This window comes from Arvicola amphibius, chromosome 9 (assembly GCF_903992535.2).
Source record: "Arvicola amphibius chromosome 9, mArvAmp1.2, whole genome shotgun sequence".
In the NCBI taxonomy this organism is placed as follows: Eukaryota; Metazoa; Chordata; class Mammalia; order Rodentia; family Cricetidae; genus Arvicola; species Arvicola amphibius.
The window spans coordinates 70,867,669-70,889,546 of NC_052055.2; the positions used below are offsets into that span (position 1 = coordinate 70,867,669).

General features: G+C 47.8%; 1 protein-coding gene across 5 annotated transcripts in view; it reads left to right on the top strand.

The window, feature by feature from the left end:
• Bicral (BRD4 interacting chromatin remodeling complex associated protein like) overlaps positions 1-21,878 on the top strand; it is a 93,720-nt gene that overhangs the window by 47,338 nt on the left and 24,504 nt on the right. For all 5 annotated transcript variants that reach the window (XM_038344135.1, XM_038344138.1, XM_038344137.1 and 2 more), the window contains 4 exons: positions 10,926-10,971; positions 11,541-11,589; positions 11,676-11,744; positions 15,825-17,498. In XM_038344135.1, the coding sequence (XP_038200063.1) occupies positions 10,931-10,971; positions 11,541-11,589; positions 11,676-11,744; positions 15,825-17,498 (1,833 nt within the window). In that variant the 5' untranslated portion in view covers positions 10,926-10,930. The remainder of the gene's footprint in view (positions 1-10,925; positions 10,972-11,540; positions 11,590-11,675; positions 11,745-15,824; positions 17,499-21,878) is intronic.

Genomic DNA, 21,878 nt, shown 5'->3' on the forward strand with positions numbered 1-21,878 from the left:
AGTACGATGACAGCGCTTTATCCTAAACGACACGAAAGTGCTGCTTCTCCTGACGCTGGGGTGGTGGGAACGCCCTTGGTCATCTCACCCAGGAGGCGGATTCAAGACCAACCTGATCTACATAGTGACTTCCAGAACAGCTAGGGCAATATAGAGAGACCCTGTCTCTAAAAAAAAGTTTGTCCTAGGATTCTGTTGCAGTGAAGAGACACCATGACCACAGCAGCTTATAAGGACAACATTCAGTGGGGTTAGCTTACACCTTCAGAGTTGAATCCGTCATTGCCCCTGTGGGAAGCAAGGCAGCATACAGGCAGATACAGTGCTAGAGAAGAAGCCCAGACTTCTTACACCTTGATGCACAGGCAACAGGAAATGGTCTGAGACACTGGACGCGACTTTAGCATAAAGCCCACCTCCACAGTGGCACACTTCCTTCAGGAGGAGGGAACTCCTCCCACTGTGGAGGTTCCAGGGTGGCAGCTAATACCACACCTGCTGAGGGAGGAGTCAGAGGTCACTAGCTCCCATTTGTTTCTTTGAGACAAACTCCTTTCTAGGTAACCCAGGCTGACCTCAAATTCTAGACAAGTCTCCTGCCTCGGCCTCCCAAGTGTGGGGATTGTACACAGGAGCAGCTCAGCACGTCTAACCCTGTACATTTCCCTTGAAATGGTTTTTTTCCCCATTGAAACCTTAAAATTGAACGCAGGGATAGAGAGCTGAGAGAGCTTAGTGGATAAGAGCACTTACTGTGCAAACATGAGGACCTGAGTTCAAATCCCCAGCACGCATGTAAGTGTTGTGCATGTGGCAGAATGGAGACAGGCCGATCCTGGAAGCTCGGCCAGCCATCTTCGCCCAAATGACAAGCTCCTAATTCTAGTGAGAGACCCATCTTAAATATGGTGGAGAGACGTGAAGAAATCTGTTGTCCTCTAGTTTCACGTGTGCACAAATTAGTGAACACTTGTATGTGTGTACCACATATACCCCCAAAAGACAGATAAAGTATTAAAAAATTAAAAGAACAAAACTGCAGTGCCTTGGTGTCTTTATCTAACTGCATAAGAAACAGTTAAAATTTGGGCAAAATCGAGCTAGCATGATGGCTCAGTCAGTATAGGTGCTTGCCGCCAAGCCTGAATCCTTGAGTTCAGTATCCATCATCTGCGTGGTAGGAGGAGAGAACTGAGTCTTACAATGCTACACACACACACACACACGCACGCACGCACGCACGCACAAGTTAATGTAATTCTTTATTGGACATAGTCTATGAAACAATGGATTCTAGACACTGGATGTGAGGCAGCACAGGGCAGTGATCGCAAGGGGACATGAATGTGATGAGGCCGTCGGTGCCGGCACTATTCAGCCGTAGCACAGAGGGATGGCTATCGTCCACAGGGAGCTGCACAGGGCGCACAATGCACATGCGGTGCCTCTATCTTTCTTTCTTTCTTTCTTTCTTTCTTTCTTTCTTTCTTTCTTTCTTTCTCTTCCTTCCTTCCTTTCTTTCTTTCCTTTTTTTCTTTTTTCCTTTTTTTTAATTATTTATTTTTATTTTATGTGCATTGGTGTTTTGCCAGTATGCATGTCTGTGTAAGGGTGTTGGATCCTCTGTAACTAGAGTTACAGACAGTTGTGAACTGCCATGTGGGTGCTGGGGATTGAACCAGGGTCCTCTGGAAGAGCAGTCAATGCTCTTAACTGCTGAGCCATCTCTCCAGCTCCTCCAGTGCCTCTTTCTTCAGGTTTTTTTTATGACAGTTCCTAGGGATTGAACGTAGAGGCTCCTAATACATCTAGGCAAACGATCTTCCACTGAGCAGCCCATCACTTCCTGTCTGTCGGAAAACTCCCCATGTCTTAAGAACCACCCAAAGGGATTAAAGCTGAAGCTCACTCAGGGCACCTAGTAAAATGTGTAATTCATTGGGCATCAAGTGAAGTTCTCAGACGGGCCTCAGTATTAGGTTGGAATTAACCTTTTATTAAAATTAACAATAACTGGTGAGATGGCTCAGCAGGTAAAGGTGCCTACCTGCCACCAATCCCCAGGATCCACACAGTGGGGAAGAAAGTAGATTTCCCTAGGCTGTCCCCGACCTCTACACACACAGGAAAATAAATAAGTAACTAAATAAGAATTAATAAAACAAATAGATTAAAATGAAGAAAGCTTGAGCTGAGACTGTGGCTCAGTTAGGAGAGTGACTGACTAGCATACGTAGAACCCTGGGCTGGGTCCCCAGCACCTCGTGAACCAGGTGTGGAGGCGCACACCTGCCATCCCAGTACTTTGGAGGTAGAGGCAGGAAGAGCAGGAATCAAGACCATTCTCAGCTTCATAGCAAAGTCAAGATCACCTTAGTTTACACGAGGCCTTTAAAAAGTGGGGGTAGGAAGGAAAAGAGCTCAATAGGATGGGTGCCTTCCAACCAACTGTGCAAGCCTGAAGACCTAAGAGTGATCCCCAGAATCCACTTACAGGTAGAAGGAATGAGCAACTTCCGCAAAGTTATTCTCTGACCTCCACATAAATGCCATGACCTATACATGTCTACATACATCATGCACACATACAGTTGAAAAATGTAAAAGCAGTCAGACATGGTGGTGCATGCCTTTAAACCTAGCACTCTGGAAGAAGAGACCGGTAGATCTCTGTAAGCACAAGACCAGCCTGATCTACATACTGAGTTCTAGGACCCTGCCTCAAAAGACAGCAGCAAAGCTGGGCAGTGGTAATCCCAGCAGAGGCAGGCGGACCTCTGTGAGTTCAAGGCCAGCAGGTATACCAGGACAGTCAGGGCTATTACACAGAGAAACACTATCTCAAAAAAAAAAAAGCAAAAATTAAAAAAACAAAAGCAAAATAAATAAAAATTAAGAATCAAAGTGTTTTTAAATAAATTATTATATCCTAGACCAAAAAATATGTATATGGATATAAAAATACTGAGATGACTCAGTGGTTACTCTTGCAGAGGACCCAGGTTCAGTTCTCAGCACCCAAATGATGGCTCACAACCCTCAGATCTGCATCAGATGTCCCTGTGGCCTGCTCTAGTACCAGACACTCGTGACAAACAATACACAAGGCAAAACACCCATACAAAAAAAACTGCTTTAATTACAAATCGATCAGCACCTGGTAATATAAATTTAGTGTATACCTCTGAGGTGGTCATTGCCTGTAGTCCCAGCCACACAGAAGACTGAGGCAGGAAGATAATTTGAGTTTGAGGCCAGGCTGGATACTAGAGACCCTGTATTTAAAAATAGTAATAGAAACAAGTGTCTGAGCCGGGCGGTGGCGGCGCACACCTTTATCCCAGCACTCGGGAGGCAGAGGCAGGCGCATCTCTGTGAGTTTGAGGCCAGCCTGGTCTACAGATCAAGTTCCAGCACAGGCTCTAAAACTACACAGAAACAGTCTCAAAAAAGCAAACAAACAAAAAAGTAAAACAAAAAGGAAGAAGAAGAGGAGGAGGAGGAGGAGGAGGAGGAGGAGGAGACGACAACGAAGAAGAAAAGGAACCAGGTGTCTGGCATCCAGGCAAGGGTCAAGGGTCAGCAGAGGTCAAAGTAGCAGGAAATGCCTCTCTCATAATGAGCAGACCGTAAACAGCAGCCTTTGTGGAGGGAAGTGGTCACTCTTTTACATAAATGACAGCTTAGAGGAGGGGCCTGGATGCAGCTCAGTGACAGAGCAAGTGCTTCAAGTCTGAGGCCATGGTTTCTATCTGCAGCACCACAGTGGGATGGGGACCACAGAGGGACAGTGAAGGTTTAGGCCAGGCAGTGGTGGCGCACGCCTTTAATCCCAGTACTAGGGAGGCAGAGACAGGTGGATCTCTGTGAGTTCAAGGCCAGCCTGGTCTACAGAGCTAGTTCCAGGACAAGCTTCAAAGCTATAGAGAAATCCTGTTGAGAAAAACCAAAAAGAAAGGAAGGAAGGAAGGAAGGAAGGAAGGAAGGAAGGAAGGAAGGAAGGAAGGTTGGTTTAATAAAAAGACCTAGTGCAAACAAGGACCTGAGTTACATCTTCAGTGCATGACCCTAAAAAAGCCAATCACAGTGGCTCACACTTATAATCATAGCCCTGGAGAGGCAGAGACAGGAAGATCCCTGAGACTTCTTCTCCAGCCAGCCTAACTGCTTGGCCAGCCTTAGGACAGTGAAAGATGCTATCAAAATAAATAAAAGCAGACAATAGTATATGAGGAACAATACCTGAGAGTATCCTCTGGCGTACACGCACACACGCGCACACGCATGAACCCTTCCACACACACACACACACAGCTCTAAACTAGAGATGAAAACAATGTTTGAAAAGGCCGGGAACATAGCTCAGTTGGTGGAATGCCTGTCACGAGGCCCTGAAGTCCATCCCCAGCACTGATGAACCAGTTGTGGAGGTGCACCTGTAATCCCAGCTCTTCGCAAGGGGAGGCAGTAGGATCAGAAGCCCAGGTCACCCTGGGTTACAAACTGCATCTGAGTCCAGCCTGGTCTACATGACACTTTGTCTCATGAAAAGAGAGAAGACAAAAAGGAAGAAAACAAGAGAAGCCATTGGGTGAGATTAGCAGCTGAGACACACAAAAGAAGAAAGAAATGACCCAGAGTTCGAAGTGTGATCCCCTGGCACCACCAGTAACAAAACAACCACCACCACCACAACAACAGGCTGTGGTGGTTCACGCCTGTAACCCCAGTCCTGGAAAGTCTGAAACAGGATGATTGCTAGGAGTTTGAGGCCAGCCTGCTCTACATAGTAAGGTCCTGTCTCAAAACAACAGCAGGTGCTGGAGAGACAACTAAGCGGTTGCTTGTGCAGAGGACCCAGGTTTGAGTCCCAGCACACCAGACCATCCCAGCAGGCAGCGTTGATTGTAATCAGCGTGTTAATGTATGCATACACACACACATAGAGATGAAGATAGGAGTGAGGAAGTCTTGAGGGAGTGGAAAGGAGGAGTTGAGGTAGATATTATTAAGATATATGCATTATGAACTTATCAAAGAGTAAATAAAAGATAGTAAAAAAAAAAAAAAGTGGGCCAGTGGTTAAACTTGCTTTTTGGCAGAGGACCCTGGTTTGGTTCCCAGCATCCACATGGTAACTCACAACCATCTGTTGCTCCAGTTCCAAGGACTCTGATGTGCCCTTCTGACCTCCATGGGCTCCTGATCACATATGACATGCATACATACATACACAAACAAGCAAATAAATAAGTCCCTTAAGGGCTTAGCGTTTAAGAAGATCCAAGTTTGGTTCCCAACTGCCTGGAATTCCAGTCCTGAAGCTGCCTTCTGAGCTTTTTTTTTTTTTTTTTTTTTTTTTTTTTTTTTTTTTTTTTTTTTTTGGTTAAAGATAAGAGTTTCTCTGTGTGGCCTGGGCTGGCCTCATAACTCCCTAGTGTTGAGATGCATGTGCCACAAATGCCGGCTTCTCAGCTCTTGGGGCACATGTAACTACATGGTGCACAGACATACATATAGGCAAAGGAATTTTAGACATAAAATAATGGTAATAATTTTTAAAACCTTAAAAATATTTTTTTTTGTTTTGTTTTGTTTTTCGAGATAGGGTTTCCCTGTAGTTTCTAGAGCCTGTCCTGGAACTAGCTCTTGTAGACCAGGCTGGCCTCGAACTCAGAGATCCGCCTGCCTCTGCCTCCCGAGTGCTGGGATTAAAGGCGTGTGCAACCACCGCCCCGCTCTTAAAAATATTTTTAAATACATGCTGTAGTGGCACACGGCTCTGCTCCCAGCACTCCGGAAACAGAGGCAGGCAGATCTCTGTTAGTTCAAGGCCAGCCTGTTCTACATACAGATCAGGTTCCATGACAGCCAAGGCTACATAGGGAGACCCTGTCTCAAATTGGAAGGGGGGGGGGGGAGAAAACTAGAAATGGCAAAATGGCATCTGGTTGGTTTTTGTTTGTTTTGCTCTTGTTTTGTTCTTGTGAGTTTGACACAAGCTAGAGTTGTCTGGGAAGAGGGACCTCAGTTAAGAAGATGCCCCCGTCAGATTGTAGGTATTTTCGTGGTTAACAATTGATGTGGGAGGGTTAGGCACTCCGCTGTGGATACTGTCACTCCAGGCTGGTGCTGGTTGAGTGAGCCACTAGGAGGCAAGCCACTGACCACACTCCTCCATGGCTTCTTCAGCACCTGTCCCCAGGGTCCTGCCTTGAGTTTCTGCTCTCAGTAATGTGGGATGTGGAAGAGTAAGCCAACAGAAGAAGCCCAAGGTGCTTTGGGTCATGGTCTTTATCACAGCTGCAACAACCCTGAGGCTGTGGGTAAATGCCTCAGCTGAGAAACTTGATCTGAAGACTCGGGTCCTACCGGTTTGCAACCTAGCAAGGTCTCTCGGTGGCGCCACCTGCTGCCGTTCAGGCAGTGCCAGAGGTGAGCCAGGGCACTGAACTTTGACGAGCTAGCCTGCTGTGCTGGCTCTTTGGTGGTCTTTTGATTTCATCTCTAGGGTATATTTTTGGAAGAAAGAAAAGAGAGCTGGGTGTGGTGGCTTGAGGTGGAGTCAGGAAGATCAGGAGTTCAGATTCACCTTGGCTCCGTGGCGAGTTCAAAGACAGCTAGGGCAGCCTGAGACCCTGCCACCAAAAAAACAAAACAAAACAAAACAATCAAAAAACATCACCAGGCAGAGCAAGATAGGGAGGGAAACAGTTCCACTCATCTTTGCAAAGTTCACCTGGTGAAGAAGTTGAAATTTGTAGCCTTCCAAGGTCAAATATTGTTTGACTGCCATTAGCTAGCTAGACTCTCAAGCACACGGGTCTGGTGCGTTCCGCTAGTGAGCTTGAAACTCGTGGGTCTGGTGCCCTCGCTAGTGGACTTGAAACGTGCAGGTGTGGTGTGCTCGCTAGTGGGCTTGAAACACACGGGTCTGGTGCACTCCGCTAGTGGGCTTGAAACACGCAGGTGTGGTGTGCTCGCTAGTAGTGAACTTGAAATGCTGCTTTGCTGTTGTTTTGAGACTGAGCCTCTGGTAGTCAGGCTGACCTTAAACTTGATATATAGCCAACTTTGTAAGAGCTTCTGCCTCTGCCTCCCCCTCCCTGCTTCCCCCTAGGACCAGTCCTGCCACTTAGAGTTGCTGTCACCTGTCCTGGGCTAAGAAATAGTCTCCAGTCAATGGTCTGGGAATCTCCCCCAGAGATGGTTCCATCTTTCACACAACACAATCTTACAAAGTTCACATGGTGTCAGGGGCCCGTCCTGTCACCATGGGGCCGTACATACGGGAGGGAGGACCTCAACAGAAGTCCAGAAGCCAAGGAAGAATCCAAAGGGAGTGAGCCCACCGGATGGTCCTGGGGTGGGTGGCTCAGTGGGTCAAAGCCCTTCTGACAAGCCTGATGTTTGATCCCTTTATTCACATGGTGGGAGGCAAGAACCACACGTAAGTCATGGCATGCACATACTAATACACACACAATATTAAACAAATATATTTGCTAGTTAAAAAATTAAATTTGGGGTGGGGCTGAAGAGATGGCTCAGCAATTAAGAACACTGACTGCTCTTCCAGAGACCAGAGTTCAATTCCCAGACCCCACATGGCGGGTAACAACTGTCTGTAACTCCATGATCTGACACCTTCACACAGACATACATGGAGGCAAAACACCAATGCAAATAAAATAAAACTAAATTATTTTTTTAAATCTTTAATTTCAGTTCCAAGGGATCCAGCACCCCCCTCTGGTGTGTCCAGGCATCACGCACACATGCGGTACACATGTAGGTACACTTGCAGGAAAACATTCATACATACAAATCTTCAGTTGGGAAAAGTTCTGTTTTGTTTTTTGGGGGGGAGTGCACAGAAAGGTCAGAGGACAGCTGCATGGTGTCAGCTCTCCCTCCCACCTTTGTGTGTTGTGTGAACCAAATTCAGGCCGCCAGACTTGTGACAGATGGCTCAACCCACTGAGACGTCCCTCAAGCCCTTCTTTTGCTGCTGTTTGAGATAGGATCTCTGTGTAGCTCAGGCTGGCCTTGAACTCACAGAGATCCACCTGAGTCTGCCTTGAAAGTGCTGGGAGTACAGATGTGGGCCACCGCTCCCATCCACTGACCTTTACAAAATAGAATTCTCAGGGTTCCCTGGCTGTGAAGGCTCATAGCATTCTACCCACAGGGTGAGCCAGAGAGGCTGCCTGCCTGCTTGGCACTGTTTGATGAACCCCTTTGGTTTGGTAAGGGAGAGTATACAATGAGCTGGGGTAGGGTGCTTGCTCAGCACATTTGAGACTCCTGGTCTCATCCCCGTTATCAGCTTGTGCTCCTGGTGCTGGTGGGAGTGACCCCTGTGGTTCACCTTAGGACCAAGTTACCCACACAGCGTCTTTCAAGTAGAGGAGCTGGATAAGGGTGTCAGCAGGGAGGCAGAGAAACAGGGAAAGGGGTGGACATGTTTTGGGGAGGTAGGTTTTTCTCATGCTGTGTGTGTGTGTGTGTGTGTGTGTGTGTGTGTGTGTGTGTGTGTGCGTGCGTGTGTGTATGTGTAGTCATCCACTTTATTTTTTGAGACAGGGTCTCTCACTGGGACCTGGAGCTTGTGAGTTGTGCCGGTGAGCCCACGCATCCCCCTGTCTCTGTGCTTCCAGCATGGGAGTTACCAGTGTGTGCCACCATGTCCAGCTTGTTCTGTGGCTGCTAAGAATAAAACTCTCGCCAGCTGAGCCGTCTCTCAGCCTCCTCATTCACAGTTTTCATTTGTATCAGACAGAGCCTTAGACACTTCATTTTTTGTGATGCTGAGAACAAACCTTAGCATCTTGTGTGCTTCCCATGTGCTGTCCCACTGAGGCCTGTTCTCAGCTTTACATATTAAGTTTAGAAGAACTATATGTGATATGTATGTTAACCTCAGGTGAAGGCCAAGGGGAGTTTGAAGCCAACCTGGTCTACATATTGAGTTCTAAACCAGCCAGGGATACAGTGAGAGATCTGTCTCAAAACAAACAAAAAAGGCAAACATTAGGATAATAAAATAATTGGACAGTTTATTTCATGTGGTAGTGATGTTTGGGAAATGAGGTGTGGTTTATAATATGAGCTAATGCATGTTTGATATCAGGATGTATTATGGATTTCTTTTGTGTATATGTTTTCTGTTTTGTGGTATTTGTTTGAGGCAGGTTTTTATGTAGCCGTGGCTGGCCTGGTATTCACTAAGTAGACCAGGCTGTCCTTGCATTAAGTCTGCTGCCTCTGCCTGCCAAGTGCTGAGAATACCCATGTGTGTTACCGTGCCTGGCTCGTGTGCCAGATTGGCATATCCCTTTGATGATAGTTTTCCTGTTTCCAGAAGTCGTGTGTTCAGGAACGTTTGTGCCAGCATGACCTCAAATAACTTGAGCCCGGGTGCTAAAGAGCCCGTTTCCCTTGGCTGTTGTGAGTTTCAGCCATCGGCGCTGAACTCCAGGACAGGCCTCCCACTCCCCTCCTTCCTTCTTCCCTCTCACTCTCCTCACTCTGGGGTCTGCTCAGCCCAGCAAACCCAGCTGCCCAGGCAGGTCCCTCGTCAGGAGCACTTACCCTTCCGTGCTCTTCCCTGTGGCGGGAGGGATTGATCTGGGGGAACCAAAGGGAGAAGGGAGGTTGAACAGGGAAAAAACTCCCTGTAGGACTCTTCCTTCCTCTGCTGTGGCTGGGCATGCCCCTCCTCTGGGCATCTCTTCAGGATTTCATTCCTCTGTCCAACTGCCGTTCACAACTGCCCTTTCCAACCGCTCCAGAATTCTTGGCCCTGGCGTTCTGTGATGTAAATTATTCCACGCATGGCTTGAAATGGGTGAGAGGCAGGGTTGCCAGGTGTCGGATCACTAGTGTAAGTTGACTGGCCCTCGGGGGAGAACCGCTCCTGGAATTTATTCAGTTGTTACTGTCTGGGCCAGAGCTGTGCTGGCCATGCTTGGGGCTGCTGCAGGCAGGGAGAGGGAGCTCTGGGCTGGGGTGAACTTCTGCTGGAGATTTTCTATGTTAAGCATTCTCAGCCCAGCTGTGGATTATTCAGCATTGAACTTAGACAGTGTTGCTGCCCTGGGAAGCACCCAGGCCCCATGGCCAGAGCCTGTATCACTGTCCGCCGTGCAGGGCCTCCTGTTCTGTCTCCAAAAGTGGGGAGAAGCCGCTTCCTGCCTTCCCAGATATCACCAAAATATGTTGAGAAATCTAGATTGCGCTCCGTGTTTAGAAGCATCTAAACTGAAAGACTCAGCCTGTGAGAGCTTTACTAAAGCAAAGTTTGCCCTCCCACCGTGCTCATTCTACACTTGATGGAGTCATTCTTTATCTTTATAGTCCGGTAGGGAAGCCATGCGCGCGAGGTTGCTGCCAGCTAGCTTAGATTTTTCTAGACTCCTTTTACCTATAAGTTGAAAACTATAGAAAAAGCAATTTCAGTCAAAAACTTGAAGTAACTGTAAATTTTATATATCTTACCATTATTTTTATTGGCTTTGTTTTTGAGATAGGGTCACATGTAGCCCAGGCTGGCCTACACCTCCTGATCCTCCTTTCTCTACTTCCCAACTTCTGGGATCACAGGTGTACTACCAAGCCCGGCTTGCTTGCTTAGTTACTCTTCATTTATTTCTGAGCTGGGGTCTTGCTGTTGCCCAGGCTGGCCTTGAACTCTTGAACTCAAGTTCTCTCTACTCAGTCTTCCTGAGCACCTGGGACTCCTGGCAGATGGCACTGGGCCCACCGGCCCCAGCATTTTTCAGATGACATACATGATAGTCAGCTAAAGGAGAGCTTATACCATGCCAGCTACTCTGACAGGAGAGTGCAGGTGTCACGTTTTCTGCTGCGTCCTCACTGCCGGGCGCCCGCTCCTCAGACTGACCCTCTCTCTTGCCTTGCAGTTGTCATGGACGATGATGATGACTCGTGTCTCCTCGATCTTATTGGGTAAGATGCCGACTCTGAATCCAGGGTGGCCCTGGGTCGGGTGTGAGGCACAGAGCAGCGCAGTGGGGGATCTTGAAAGCTCCTGGGCTTTTCACATAAAAGATAAGAGGGGCAAAAGAGATAGTTTCACATATGCATCATAATTCAGTAATCTATTCCTGTTTTGTTTTAAGTCCCAAGATGCCAAGCCAGGGTGTTTCTTACTGCTAGAGGGCTCGCCTACACAAACCAGGTCCTGAGTTCAGTCCCTGGGGCTGAAGCAGAGGCAGAAATGAAGAAATTACTTAAAATAGGGAGATTTTGCTAAAGCTAAAAATGTCGTTTGCTTTTTGCCTTCTTCTTTTCTTTCTTTCTTTTTTTTCGAGACAGGGTTTCTCTGTAGCTTTGGAGCCTGTCCTGGAACTAGCTCTTGTAGACCAGGCTGGCCTCAAACTCACAGAGATCCACCTGCCTCTACCTCCCAAGTGCTGGGATTAAAGGCGTGCACCATCACCACCCGGCTATCAACAACATATTTAAATATAAGTAGTAGTATTTATTTGTTTTCCCTCCTTTTCTTTCTGTTCTAGAGACCCACAAGCGTTGAATTATTTTCTGCACGGACCTAGTAATAAACCAGTAAGTGACTCTCAAGTGTCTCACAGACATGGCTTCTGTCCCTCCAGCCCTGCCAGTAACCACCGTGTTGACTTCTCCCCTTACAGAGCAGCGATGACCTGACGGGCACCGGCTATCCTGCAGCTAACTCAAATTCAATCTTCGCCAATTCCACGGTGGGTATTAGAGATAGCCAAAGCTTTCTGTCTCAGAGAATCCCTATGCACTGAGAATCACTGCCTTCCTAGCGTGAAAGAATCAGTGCCTTGGCCAGCGGTGCTAGCTCACGCTTTTAACCCCAGCACTCAGGAGACAGGCAGGCGGATCTGTGAGTTCAAAGTCAGCCTGGTCTTCAGAGCGAGTTCCAGGACAGACCACACAAAGCTACACAGAGAAACCCTGTCTCGAAAATTAGAGAAAAAAAAAAAAACCCAAAAAGAATCATCCCCTCTCGTAATTTACAGGAGAGGAAAAATCTGTTAATTATGTCAGTGTTTTCTTTGGTTATATAAGTCAGGCTTATATAACCAAATTTCTTTTATTATTTTTTAATCAATTTCTTTTTTTAACATTTATTTTATGTATGTATATCGGGGAGGGGTTATACGTGCACCCATATGTACATGCAGAGATCAGAAGGACAACAACCATGAGTCGGTTCTCTCAGAACTCAGTTCTTCAGGCGGGGCAGCAGTTCACCCTCTGAACTGTCTCTCTGGGCCTACATTTCAGTCCTCTGAAATGGCCCCGGTGTTGTATATGCAGAAGGCATAGTAGGATGGCAGCTTCAGGACACTTTTTAATTATAATTACTTACAATAATTTTAACCTGAAGCAAGAGAACAGTGATAACTAATGCTTATTGAGGGTATAGTATGTCCCTGTCACTGAGGACTTGGATGAACTTCATTGAACGCTCACAGCACCTCCAGGAAGTAGTTTTACCATTGGCTCTGTTTTGTAGACAAGGAGGCTAAGGCACAGAGAGGTTTTTACTCGGCCTAAATTGCACAGCCATGAAGTCCATAGCTGGGACTCTGAGGTAGGCCCCAGCATCTGGAGCCTGTGTTGTTGAGCTCTAGGAGAATTCCGACAGGGTGGGAACTGTGGGGTTTAGAGGCCTGGGGACCCGGCTCAGTCGGTGAGAGCGCATGCTGTGCCAGAGTGAGGGCCCGAGTTCAAATCCCCAAGACCCACAGAAAAAGCCAGACTTGGCTGCAGAAGTGCCAATAACCCCAGTGCTGGGGTTGCTGAGACTTCCTGGTGCCAGCCGGGCTCCACTTAAGGCAGTGAGGCAGAGGGCACTAGAGCAGGACAGCGGACATCTTCTGTTGTTCATGCACACCTGGGCCCACGTGTGCTTTATGCTGCACACGCCACACGCACACACAGAAGGGGAATCACTGTTTATTACCTTGGTCTTTTCCATTCCATTCTTCTTCTCCAGGTGATGGTGTGCTGTGGGCTGCCCACATCTGTCCTGTGCCACTCCTCGGTGCTGGTCATCTCAGTGCTGTCCAGTTTCCTCAGTAGGAGACTGTCTCACAGTGGTCCCTGCAGTCAGCAGACGGGCTCGCTCCACCACCACAGTCTTTCTGTCCCTCATCTAGAAAACCCGGTGGCATGAGAGTCTGTGGGCACGCCCAGAACCCCGGGGGCGTGCCGAGTCTGTGGGCATGCTCAGGTCTTTCAGGTCTCTCGAGGTGTTAGCTGATGCCATCATGCAAGACCCCTTGACCTGCTCTGGCAGCAACAAGGCCTCACAGCTCATGCCCTGGAAGACTTGTGCCTACATGACCTTTTGATTCTTCTTGTGGTACTAGGGATTCAATCCAGGACGTCATGTGTGCTAGGCAAACGCTCTCCCCACTGAGCTACACCCCAGCCCCTCTTTTCTGCTGAGGTTGATTTCATCCTGTACTGCTGCAGGACCTCAGCAGTTCTCTGCCTTCGTCTTCTGCATGCTAGAGCCACAGGTGCCAGCCACGCTGCTCGATTTCGGCTTTGATGCTGCTCTCACTTGCTGCCCCCATGATTCTTGAAGATTCCCTGTGAGGTGGCCCTGCCTCACTTTTCTGTCTAGCTCTAACCGTTCAGCCTCTAACATCTTGTTAGCCAAGGACTCAGAATTGTTAACATTTTGCAAATCAAAATACTTTTTTTTGCTTGTTTGTTTGCTTGTTTGTTTGAAACTGGGTCTCTCTTCACAGTCCTGGCTTTCCTGGAATTGGCTTTGTCAACCAGGCTGGCTTTGAACTCACAGACATCTGCCAGCCTCTGCCTCCCAAAGGCTGGGATTAAAGGCATGCACCATCACACCTAAGAATATTTGTTTTTGATCAAATTTTTTTTAATATTTAATTTTTTTATTTTATGTACACATTTGTCTGTGTGAGGGTATTGGAGTTACAGACAGCTGTGAGCTGCCATGTGGATGCTGAGAAATGAACCCAGGTCCTCTGGAAGAGCAGTCAGTGCTCTTAACCACTGAGCCATCTCTCCAGCCCGATCAAATTATTTTTAACTTTTTTTTTTTTTTTTTGGTTTTTCGAGACAGGGTTTCTCTGTAGCTTTGGAGCCTGTCCTGGAACTAGCTCTTGTAGACCAGGCTGGTCTCGAACTCACAGAGACAGAGATCCGCCTGCCTCTGCCTCCCGAGTGCTGGGATTAAAGGCGTGCGCCACCACCGCCCGGCTTAACTTTTTTTTTTTAATTGTAGTATAGTACACACAGCAGGATTACTTCCTAAGGCTGAGGGGTAGCTCAGTGATAGAGCACTTACTTGCCTTGCATGCGTGAGGCCCTGGGTTCCATCCCGAGAGCAGCAAATTAACATGAATAAATATATTAATTACTGTCTTAACTCTCTGTGTGTATGCATTTCAGTAGTATTAAATAATTTCATATTATTTCTTATTTAAGCGGCTGTTTCCTCACAGCTTTTTCCATCTGTCCCACAGAAGATGACTGGCCAGAGTAGGTGTCTTAATTGTCGTTACCGTCTTCAGCCTCCCCTCCTGGGTCTGCATTGCAATCTCTATGAAGATTGCTTGTTCCCAGGGGCTCCTTGAGGACAAAACTAACACACATGTACATATCTGGAAAACGACAGCTTTTACTTGAGCTACCTGGGTTTGTTTTGTTATTGTTGTTCATTTGTTTTTAGTTTGAGATAATTTTGCTTACTACTTGAGTGTTAATAAGTAAATATTTACAGGAAGTGAAGCCAGCACCCATGTTACGTTGGAACTAACTTTGGTCTGGTCTGGTCTTCTGGGGCTGTGGTAGGTACCTTAGACCACGAGCAGAGCGACACCCAGAGCTGCTCAAGCCCATTTGCCATAATCATGGGATCTGGGTCTGAGTCTGAATCCCACTCAAGTCTTAGTCTGGGAATAATCGCAAAAGCAAAGTTTCCTGGAAATGCATGTAATACCAGTGAGGTCCTAGGTTCACTTAGCACACCCACCCCAAAAAGAAAGCCAGCCAGGTGTAGTGGTGCACTCCTTAGATCCCAGCATTTAGGAGGCAGAGGCAGGCGGATGTCTGAGTTCAAGAGCAGCCAAGGCTACACAGAGCAACTCTGTCTTGAAAAAAAAAAACAGAAAAAAAAAGTAAAAAAAATTTAAAAGAACGGAAAGAAAAGCTTAATGCCGCAGCTCGGAAACATTAAGGCGATGGCCACAGTGTCCTTAGTTAGGTCTTGTCATCTGTCCACCTTCTGCATCTCTTCTTGTTGTGTTCTTGAGGCGAGTCTTACTCTCTATAGTCCTGGCTGGCCTGGAACTCACTGTATAGGTCAGGCTGACCTTGAAGTTTCCTCCAGAGTGCTGGGATTAAAGGCCGTGCCACCAGCAGGTTTTCTTTATGTGTGAGACAGTCTCACAGTTTAGCCCCGGTTAGCCTCACACTTGCTAACACAGTCCAAGCTGACCTCAAATTCTTAGCAGGCCTGAGCTTTGGTCCTGAGGCTGCAAGTGTGATTTGCCACACCTCATCCTCCTTCTTATATGTTCCCTATAAAATAATCTGTCAAAGCAACGAAATAAAATAGGAAAGACAGGGCAGGCAGCTTGGAGAGAGTTGGTCTTACAGGAGAACCGCCGGTTCGAGACCAGCCTGTAACAGCAAATGAAAACATGGTGTGCCTTGAAAGCCTCTCATTAAGCTGTGTTTACATTCATTCCAGCGTGAGATTTGTGTGCTTGTTTCTGAAGGTTCAATGTGTTTTGTAATGCACTGCTTCTGCTTTTCAGAACGCTGACCCTAAGTCGTCCCTCAAAGGTGTAAGTGACCAGCTTGGAGAAGGGCCCAGTGATGGACTGCCACTTTCAAGTAGCCTTCAGTTTCTTGAAGATGAACTCGAGTCTTCTCCTCTTCCCGATCTCGGCGAGGACCAACCCTTTGACATTCTTCAGAAATCCTTGCAGGAGGCTAATATCACTGAGCAGACGCTGGCCCAAGAGGCGTACCTGGATGCCAGCGTAGGCTCAAGCCAGCAGTTTGCACAAGCTCAGCTTCATCCTTCCTCATCAGCATCCTTTACTCAGGCTTCTAACGTTTCTAATTACTCAGGTCAGACTCTGCAGCCTGTCGGGGTGACACACGTACCTGTGGGACCGTCGTTCGCAAGCAATACAGTGGGCGTGCAGCATGGCTTTATGCAGCACGTGGGGATCAGCGTTCCCAGCCAGCATTTGCCCAACAGCAGCCAGATCAGCGGCTCTGGGCAAATACAGCTGATCGGGTCATTTGGTAATCAGCCTTCCATGATGACAATTAATAATCTAGATGGCTCGCAGATCATATTAAAAGGCAGTGGGCAGCAAACCCCAAGCAATGTGAGCGGAGGACTTCTGGTTCACAGACAGACTCCTAACGGCAACTCGTTGTTTGGGAACTCCACTTCCAGTCCGGTAGCACAGCCTGTCACCGTTCCATTTAACAGCACAAATTTTCAGGCATCTTTACCTGTGCATAACATCATTATTCAGAGGGGTCTCGCACCAAATTCAAATAAAGTCCCAATTAATATCCAGCCAAAGCCGATCCAGATGGGTCAGCAGAATACGTACAATGTGAACAGCCTGGGGATTCAGCAGCACCATGTACAGCAAGGGGTCTCCTTCGCCTCCGCAAGCTCGCCCCAGGGCTCCGTGGTTGGTCCACACATGTCTGTGAACATTGTCAACCAACAGAACACGAGGAAGCCTGTCACCTCCCAGGCCGTGAGTAGTGCAGGGGGTAGTATCGTCATTCATTCCCCCATGGGCCAGTCTCACACCCCCCAAAGTCAGTTCCTTATACCTACAAGCCTTTCCGTCAGCTCCAACTCGGTACACCACGTCCAGACCATAAACGGGCAACTTCTTCAGAGTCAGCCCTCGCAGCTCATCTCTGGCCAAGTGGCCTCCGAGCATGTCATGTTGAATAGGAGTTCCTCTAACATGCTCAGGACCAACCAACCGTACTCTGGACAGATGCTTAACAACCAGAACACCGCTGTGCAGCTGGTGTCTGGGCAGACTTTTGCCACCTCTGGCAGTCCCGTGATCGTCAATCATGCGTCCCCTCAGATGGCCGGAGGGCAGATGCCCTTGCAGCGGTCCTCGCCAACTGTATTACACCTGTCCCCGGGGCAGAGCAGCGCTTCCCAAGGAAGACCAGGCTTTCCCGCCATGCCCTCGGTGACCAGCATGGCAGGGTCTACCCGGTTCCCTGCTGTCAGCTCAGCCAGCACTGCGCATCCCAGTCTTGGGTCCACAGTGCAGTCTGGGACATCGGGATCAAACTTCACGGGAGACCAGCTGACACAACAAAACAGGACTTCGGTACCCGTCAGTGTGCCCCATCGTCTTCCCGTCTCTTCTTCCAAACCTACCAGCACTTTCAGCAGCACACCAGGAGCTCAGCCACAGTTCTTCTGTCAGGTCAGTGTCCATCACAGCATGGATCAAGTACTGCTTCACCTTAGGCGAAGTTTACCTATTAACTTCAGCTTTTCAATTTACGGTTGATTGATTGTTCATGTTCACTTTATTTTTTTTTGGTTTTTCGAGACAGGGTTTCTCTATAGCTTTGGAGCCTGTCCTGGAACTAGCTCTTGTAGACTAGGGTGACCTCGAACTCACAGAGATCCACCTGCCTCTGCTTCCCGAGTGCTGGGATTAAAGGTGTGCACCACCACCGCCTGGCTGTTCTTCCTTCTTAAGGGGAGTTTCTCAGCCAGTGGGGCACTGCAGTATAGAGTGAAGACCCTAGGATCAAATGGGGTTTGGGGCCAGTGAGCTGGGTCAGCCTGACAACCACAGCATAGGAGAGAACCGCCTCGCAAAGTCACCCCCTGACGTTGACACACAGTGCTGGCTTACTGTCTGTCGCTGAGATGACACCAGGACCAAAGGCAGCCTGAGGAGGAAACGGTTTATTCAGCTTACCGTTCCCTGTCACGTCTATCCCTGAGGGAAGTCAGTGTTATAATTTAAAACAGAAACCTGGAAACAAGAATCAATGCAGAGGCCATGGAGGAATGCTGTTTAGGGGCTTGTTCCCCATGGCTTGCTCAGCTTCCTCCCTCCCTCCTTCCCTTCCTTTCTTTCTTTTTATTTTTTCTTTGTTTGTTTGTTTGTTTTGGGACATGGTCTCACTACATAGCTCTGGTTGTCCTGGAACTCACTATGGAGACCAGGCTGGCCTCAAACTCATAGAGATCCACTTGCTTCTGTCTCCAGGGTTCTGGGATTAAAGGTTTTTTTAGCTAGTTTCGTTTCTTATATGCCCAGAACCACATGCCCAGGGATGGCATCACCCACAGTGGGCTGGGCCATTCTATATCATTTAACAATCAAGAAAATGTCCCACAGACATGCCTCCAGGCATCTGATAGAGGCAGTTCCTCAAGTGAGGCGCCCACTTCCCAGATGACTCCAGCTTGTGTTGAGTTGACATAAAAGTACTACAAAGATGCACTTGTACACACACACACACACACACACACATGTATAAACACATACAAATAAATGTATTTGTACACACACACGTATAAACACATACAAATAAATGCACTTGTACACACATAAACACACACAAATAAATGCGGTATGTGTATTTTTCAATTCTTGAATATGAATCGAGGCTTTATGAGATGTATGACATGCAGCCAGTAAAGTCATCGCTGCAGACTTTATTTTCGTGAGTGAAATTGGATAATAATAAATTCACCATACCATGGAGTTCCTGGGAGACAAGCTGTATCTTCCCCAGGCACTGTCCTGAGACTCCCAGTGATACCATCAGATTATGAACCCATCAAGGATTAATCCATTGGGAAGACCAGAACCTTCAGGATCGGGACACTTCCCGAAAGATCATCAGCCGGCAGCCAAGCCATATGAACATTTCAGTTGGATGGATGTGGCTGCTGCTTGTGAGCCACCTGGACACTCAGGGGCTCTGCCACTCAGAAATAGTCACATGGGGGTGGTCAGGAGCACTCTTCTTTGACCGGTACCTGAGCCTGCACAGTTGGTAAAGCCATACAGGGATTGTTGCTGAAACACTTTAATGTGATCCTCAGCTCCTGTCCTCTCTTTAGCAGGCTTTTTACCTTTCTTTAGCAGGCTTTCACACATAGAGTTTAAAACCATAAAAATAGGAGCTGGAGAGATGGCTCAACAGTTAAGAACACTGACTGCTTTTGCAAAGGACTTGAGTTCAGTTCCCAGCACCTGCCTGGCAGCTCCCAGGTCAGGAAAGAAGCCTGGTCACGCAGGCTGTGTTCACAGTTGGTCCCACTTCTCAGCAACACCCCTGATAGCGAAGGAAGGGAAAATCATTTCATTGTGGTGTGTGTAGTCTAAGGCAATGTGTAGTCTCACTGCATGCTTTAAAACCTACAAGAGTCTCATGTGTTCGCTGCTGGTGTTTGTTTATCATTCATTTATCTTAGGGTGTGGGACACACATAAGTTACAGAGCACCTGTGGAGGTCAAGGGAAAACTGTGGGAGTCTCCCCTTTACCCACCGGGGCTCAGGCTTGGCAGCCAGTACCTTAACTGGCTGAGCCATCTCACCAACTCTAGTTTTTATTAGATGTATTTATTCCTCTGTGAGTGTGTGTGTGTGTGTGTGTGTGTGTGTGTGTGTGTGCATCTGTGTGTATGTGCATCTGTGTGTGTATGAGAGAGAGAGTGTGTGTGTGTGTGTGCACGCATCTGTGTGTATGTGCATCTGTGTGTGTGTGAGAGAGAGTGTGTGTGTGCACGCATCTGTGTGTGTATGTGCATCTGTGTGTGTGAGAGTGTGTGTGTGTGCACGCATCTGTGTGTATGTGCATCTGTGTGTGTGTGAGAGAGGCGGGGTGGTGGTCAGAGGACAGTTTGCAGGAGTCAGTTCTCTCCTTCCACCATAGGAATTCTGGGAATTCAGTCCAGGTCATCGCGTCCTGGTAGGCAAGCCCCTTCAGTTGCCAAGTCATTTATTTATGTGTGTGGTGTTTGCCTGTGTGACTGTGCACTACAGACATGGCTGGTGCCCAGTGAGGCCACAAGAGGATATTGGCATCTGGAATTCGAGTCACATATGGTCATGAGCCACCATGTGGGTGCTAGGAACCAGACCCTGGTCTTCTGCGAGAGCATTAAAGCTCTTAACTACTGAGCCATCTCTCCAGCCTCCAGCTGAACTTTCTTGCTGAGCCCGTGTTTTGTGTTTTAAGACAGAGGCTCACATGGTAGCCCAGACTGGCCTGACATTTTCTGTGTAACTCAAACTGGTTTAGATTTGAGCAGTCCTGTTTCTGCCTCCTAAGTACTGGGATTATAGGCATAGGCCACCACGCCCCTCCCCCATCATTCTTTGTCCTTATGTTTTGGAAAGCTACAGTTTTTTGTGTGTACGTGTGTGTTTGTGAGCGTGTGTGCGTGTGTGAAGGGGGGGACAAGACAGGGTTTCAGTGTGTAGCAGCCCTATCTGTTCTGGAACTTGCTTCTTTTGTTTGTTTGTTTGTTTGTTTGTTTTTTGAGACAGGGTTTCTCTATAGCTTTGGAGCCTGTCCTGGAACTAGTTCTTGTAGAACATGCTGGCCTCGAACTCACAGAGATCCTCCTGTCTCTGTCTCCCGAGTACTGGGATTAAAGGCATGCACCACCACCACTGGGCCCTGGAACTTGCTTTATAGACCAGGCTGGCCTCGAACTCAGAGTTTTTGAGAGCCCACTGCCCAGCAGAGGCAATGTTTTTAGTGGCCCTGGGTTTGGATTGCTATGAGTAAACTCAGGGTACATTCTCAGAGTTGTCAGATGCCAGGTGCTCCCAACTCTCAGTGTGATTGGTCCTGTCCCTGGTACTGAACTCTGAACACTGGGCATCCAGTACGTTCCCCCATTATGTTTCCTTCCTCTGGGTGTGGTGGTGCACACTGTGATCAGCACTTGGCAGATGGAGACAGGAGGATTGATCAGAAGTTCAAAACTAGCCATGGCTACATAGTGAGCTTGAGGCCACCCACCCTCGGCTATCCCAGATCCTGATTTTCACAAAACAGAAATACTCGAGACTTTGAATTCTGGAACCTGGAATACACAGGTTCCATTCAGACTGCCTACGCTAGCCTGAGCTGCCAGAGGCAGTTCCTGACTTACTACAGTTTCCCCAGGTGGTTCAGTGTACCCAGCATCCCTAGTATCCATCCCCAGCTGCCCTGCACCGACGAGTGATTGTACTCTGGGTGGTTTCCCGTCTCTTCTGGTGGTTTTTTACACAGTGGGCACAGACTAGCTGGTGCTGGTGCTGGTGCTGCCTTTATCTCAGGCTAACCCAGATCCTGCCGATGGTTCCCTCCACGTTGTCTGCTATCCCTTCTTCCATATGTCCTTCATGAATAGAGTGTATTTCAACTTCTGACAAAACACTCCATTCTTGTTCGTTGTTTGCTTCCTCTGCCCCTTCCCTGGAATCAGCACTTTCTGTCAAGATAGCCCTGAGTTCCTGATCCTCCTCCAAGCCCTGCTTCCCAAGTGCTGGGCTTTAAACTGGTGTCTCCATACCGGACTGGATTTTTTTAAATATTTATTTATTTATTATGTATACAATATTCTGTCTGTGTGTATGCCTGCAGGCCAGAAGAGGGCACCAAACCCCATTACAGATGGTTGTGAGCCACCATGTGGTTGCTGGGAATTGAACTCAGGACCTTTGGAAGAGCAGGCAATGCTCTTAACCTCTGAGCCATCTCTCCAGCCCTGGATTTTTTTTTTTTTTAAAGGAGAATCCTAACCCAATGGAGACGGTATAGCTAAAAATCAACATCT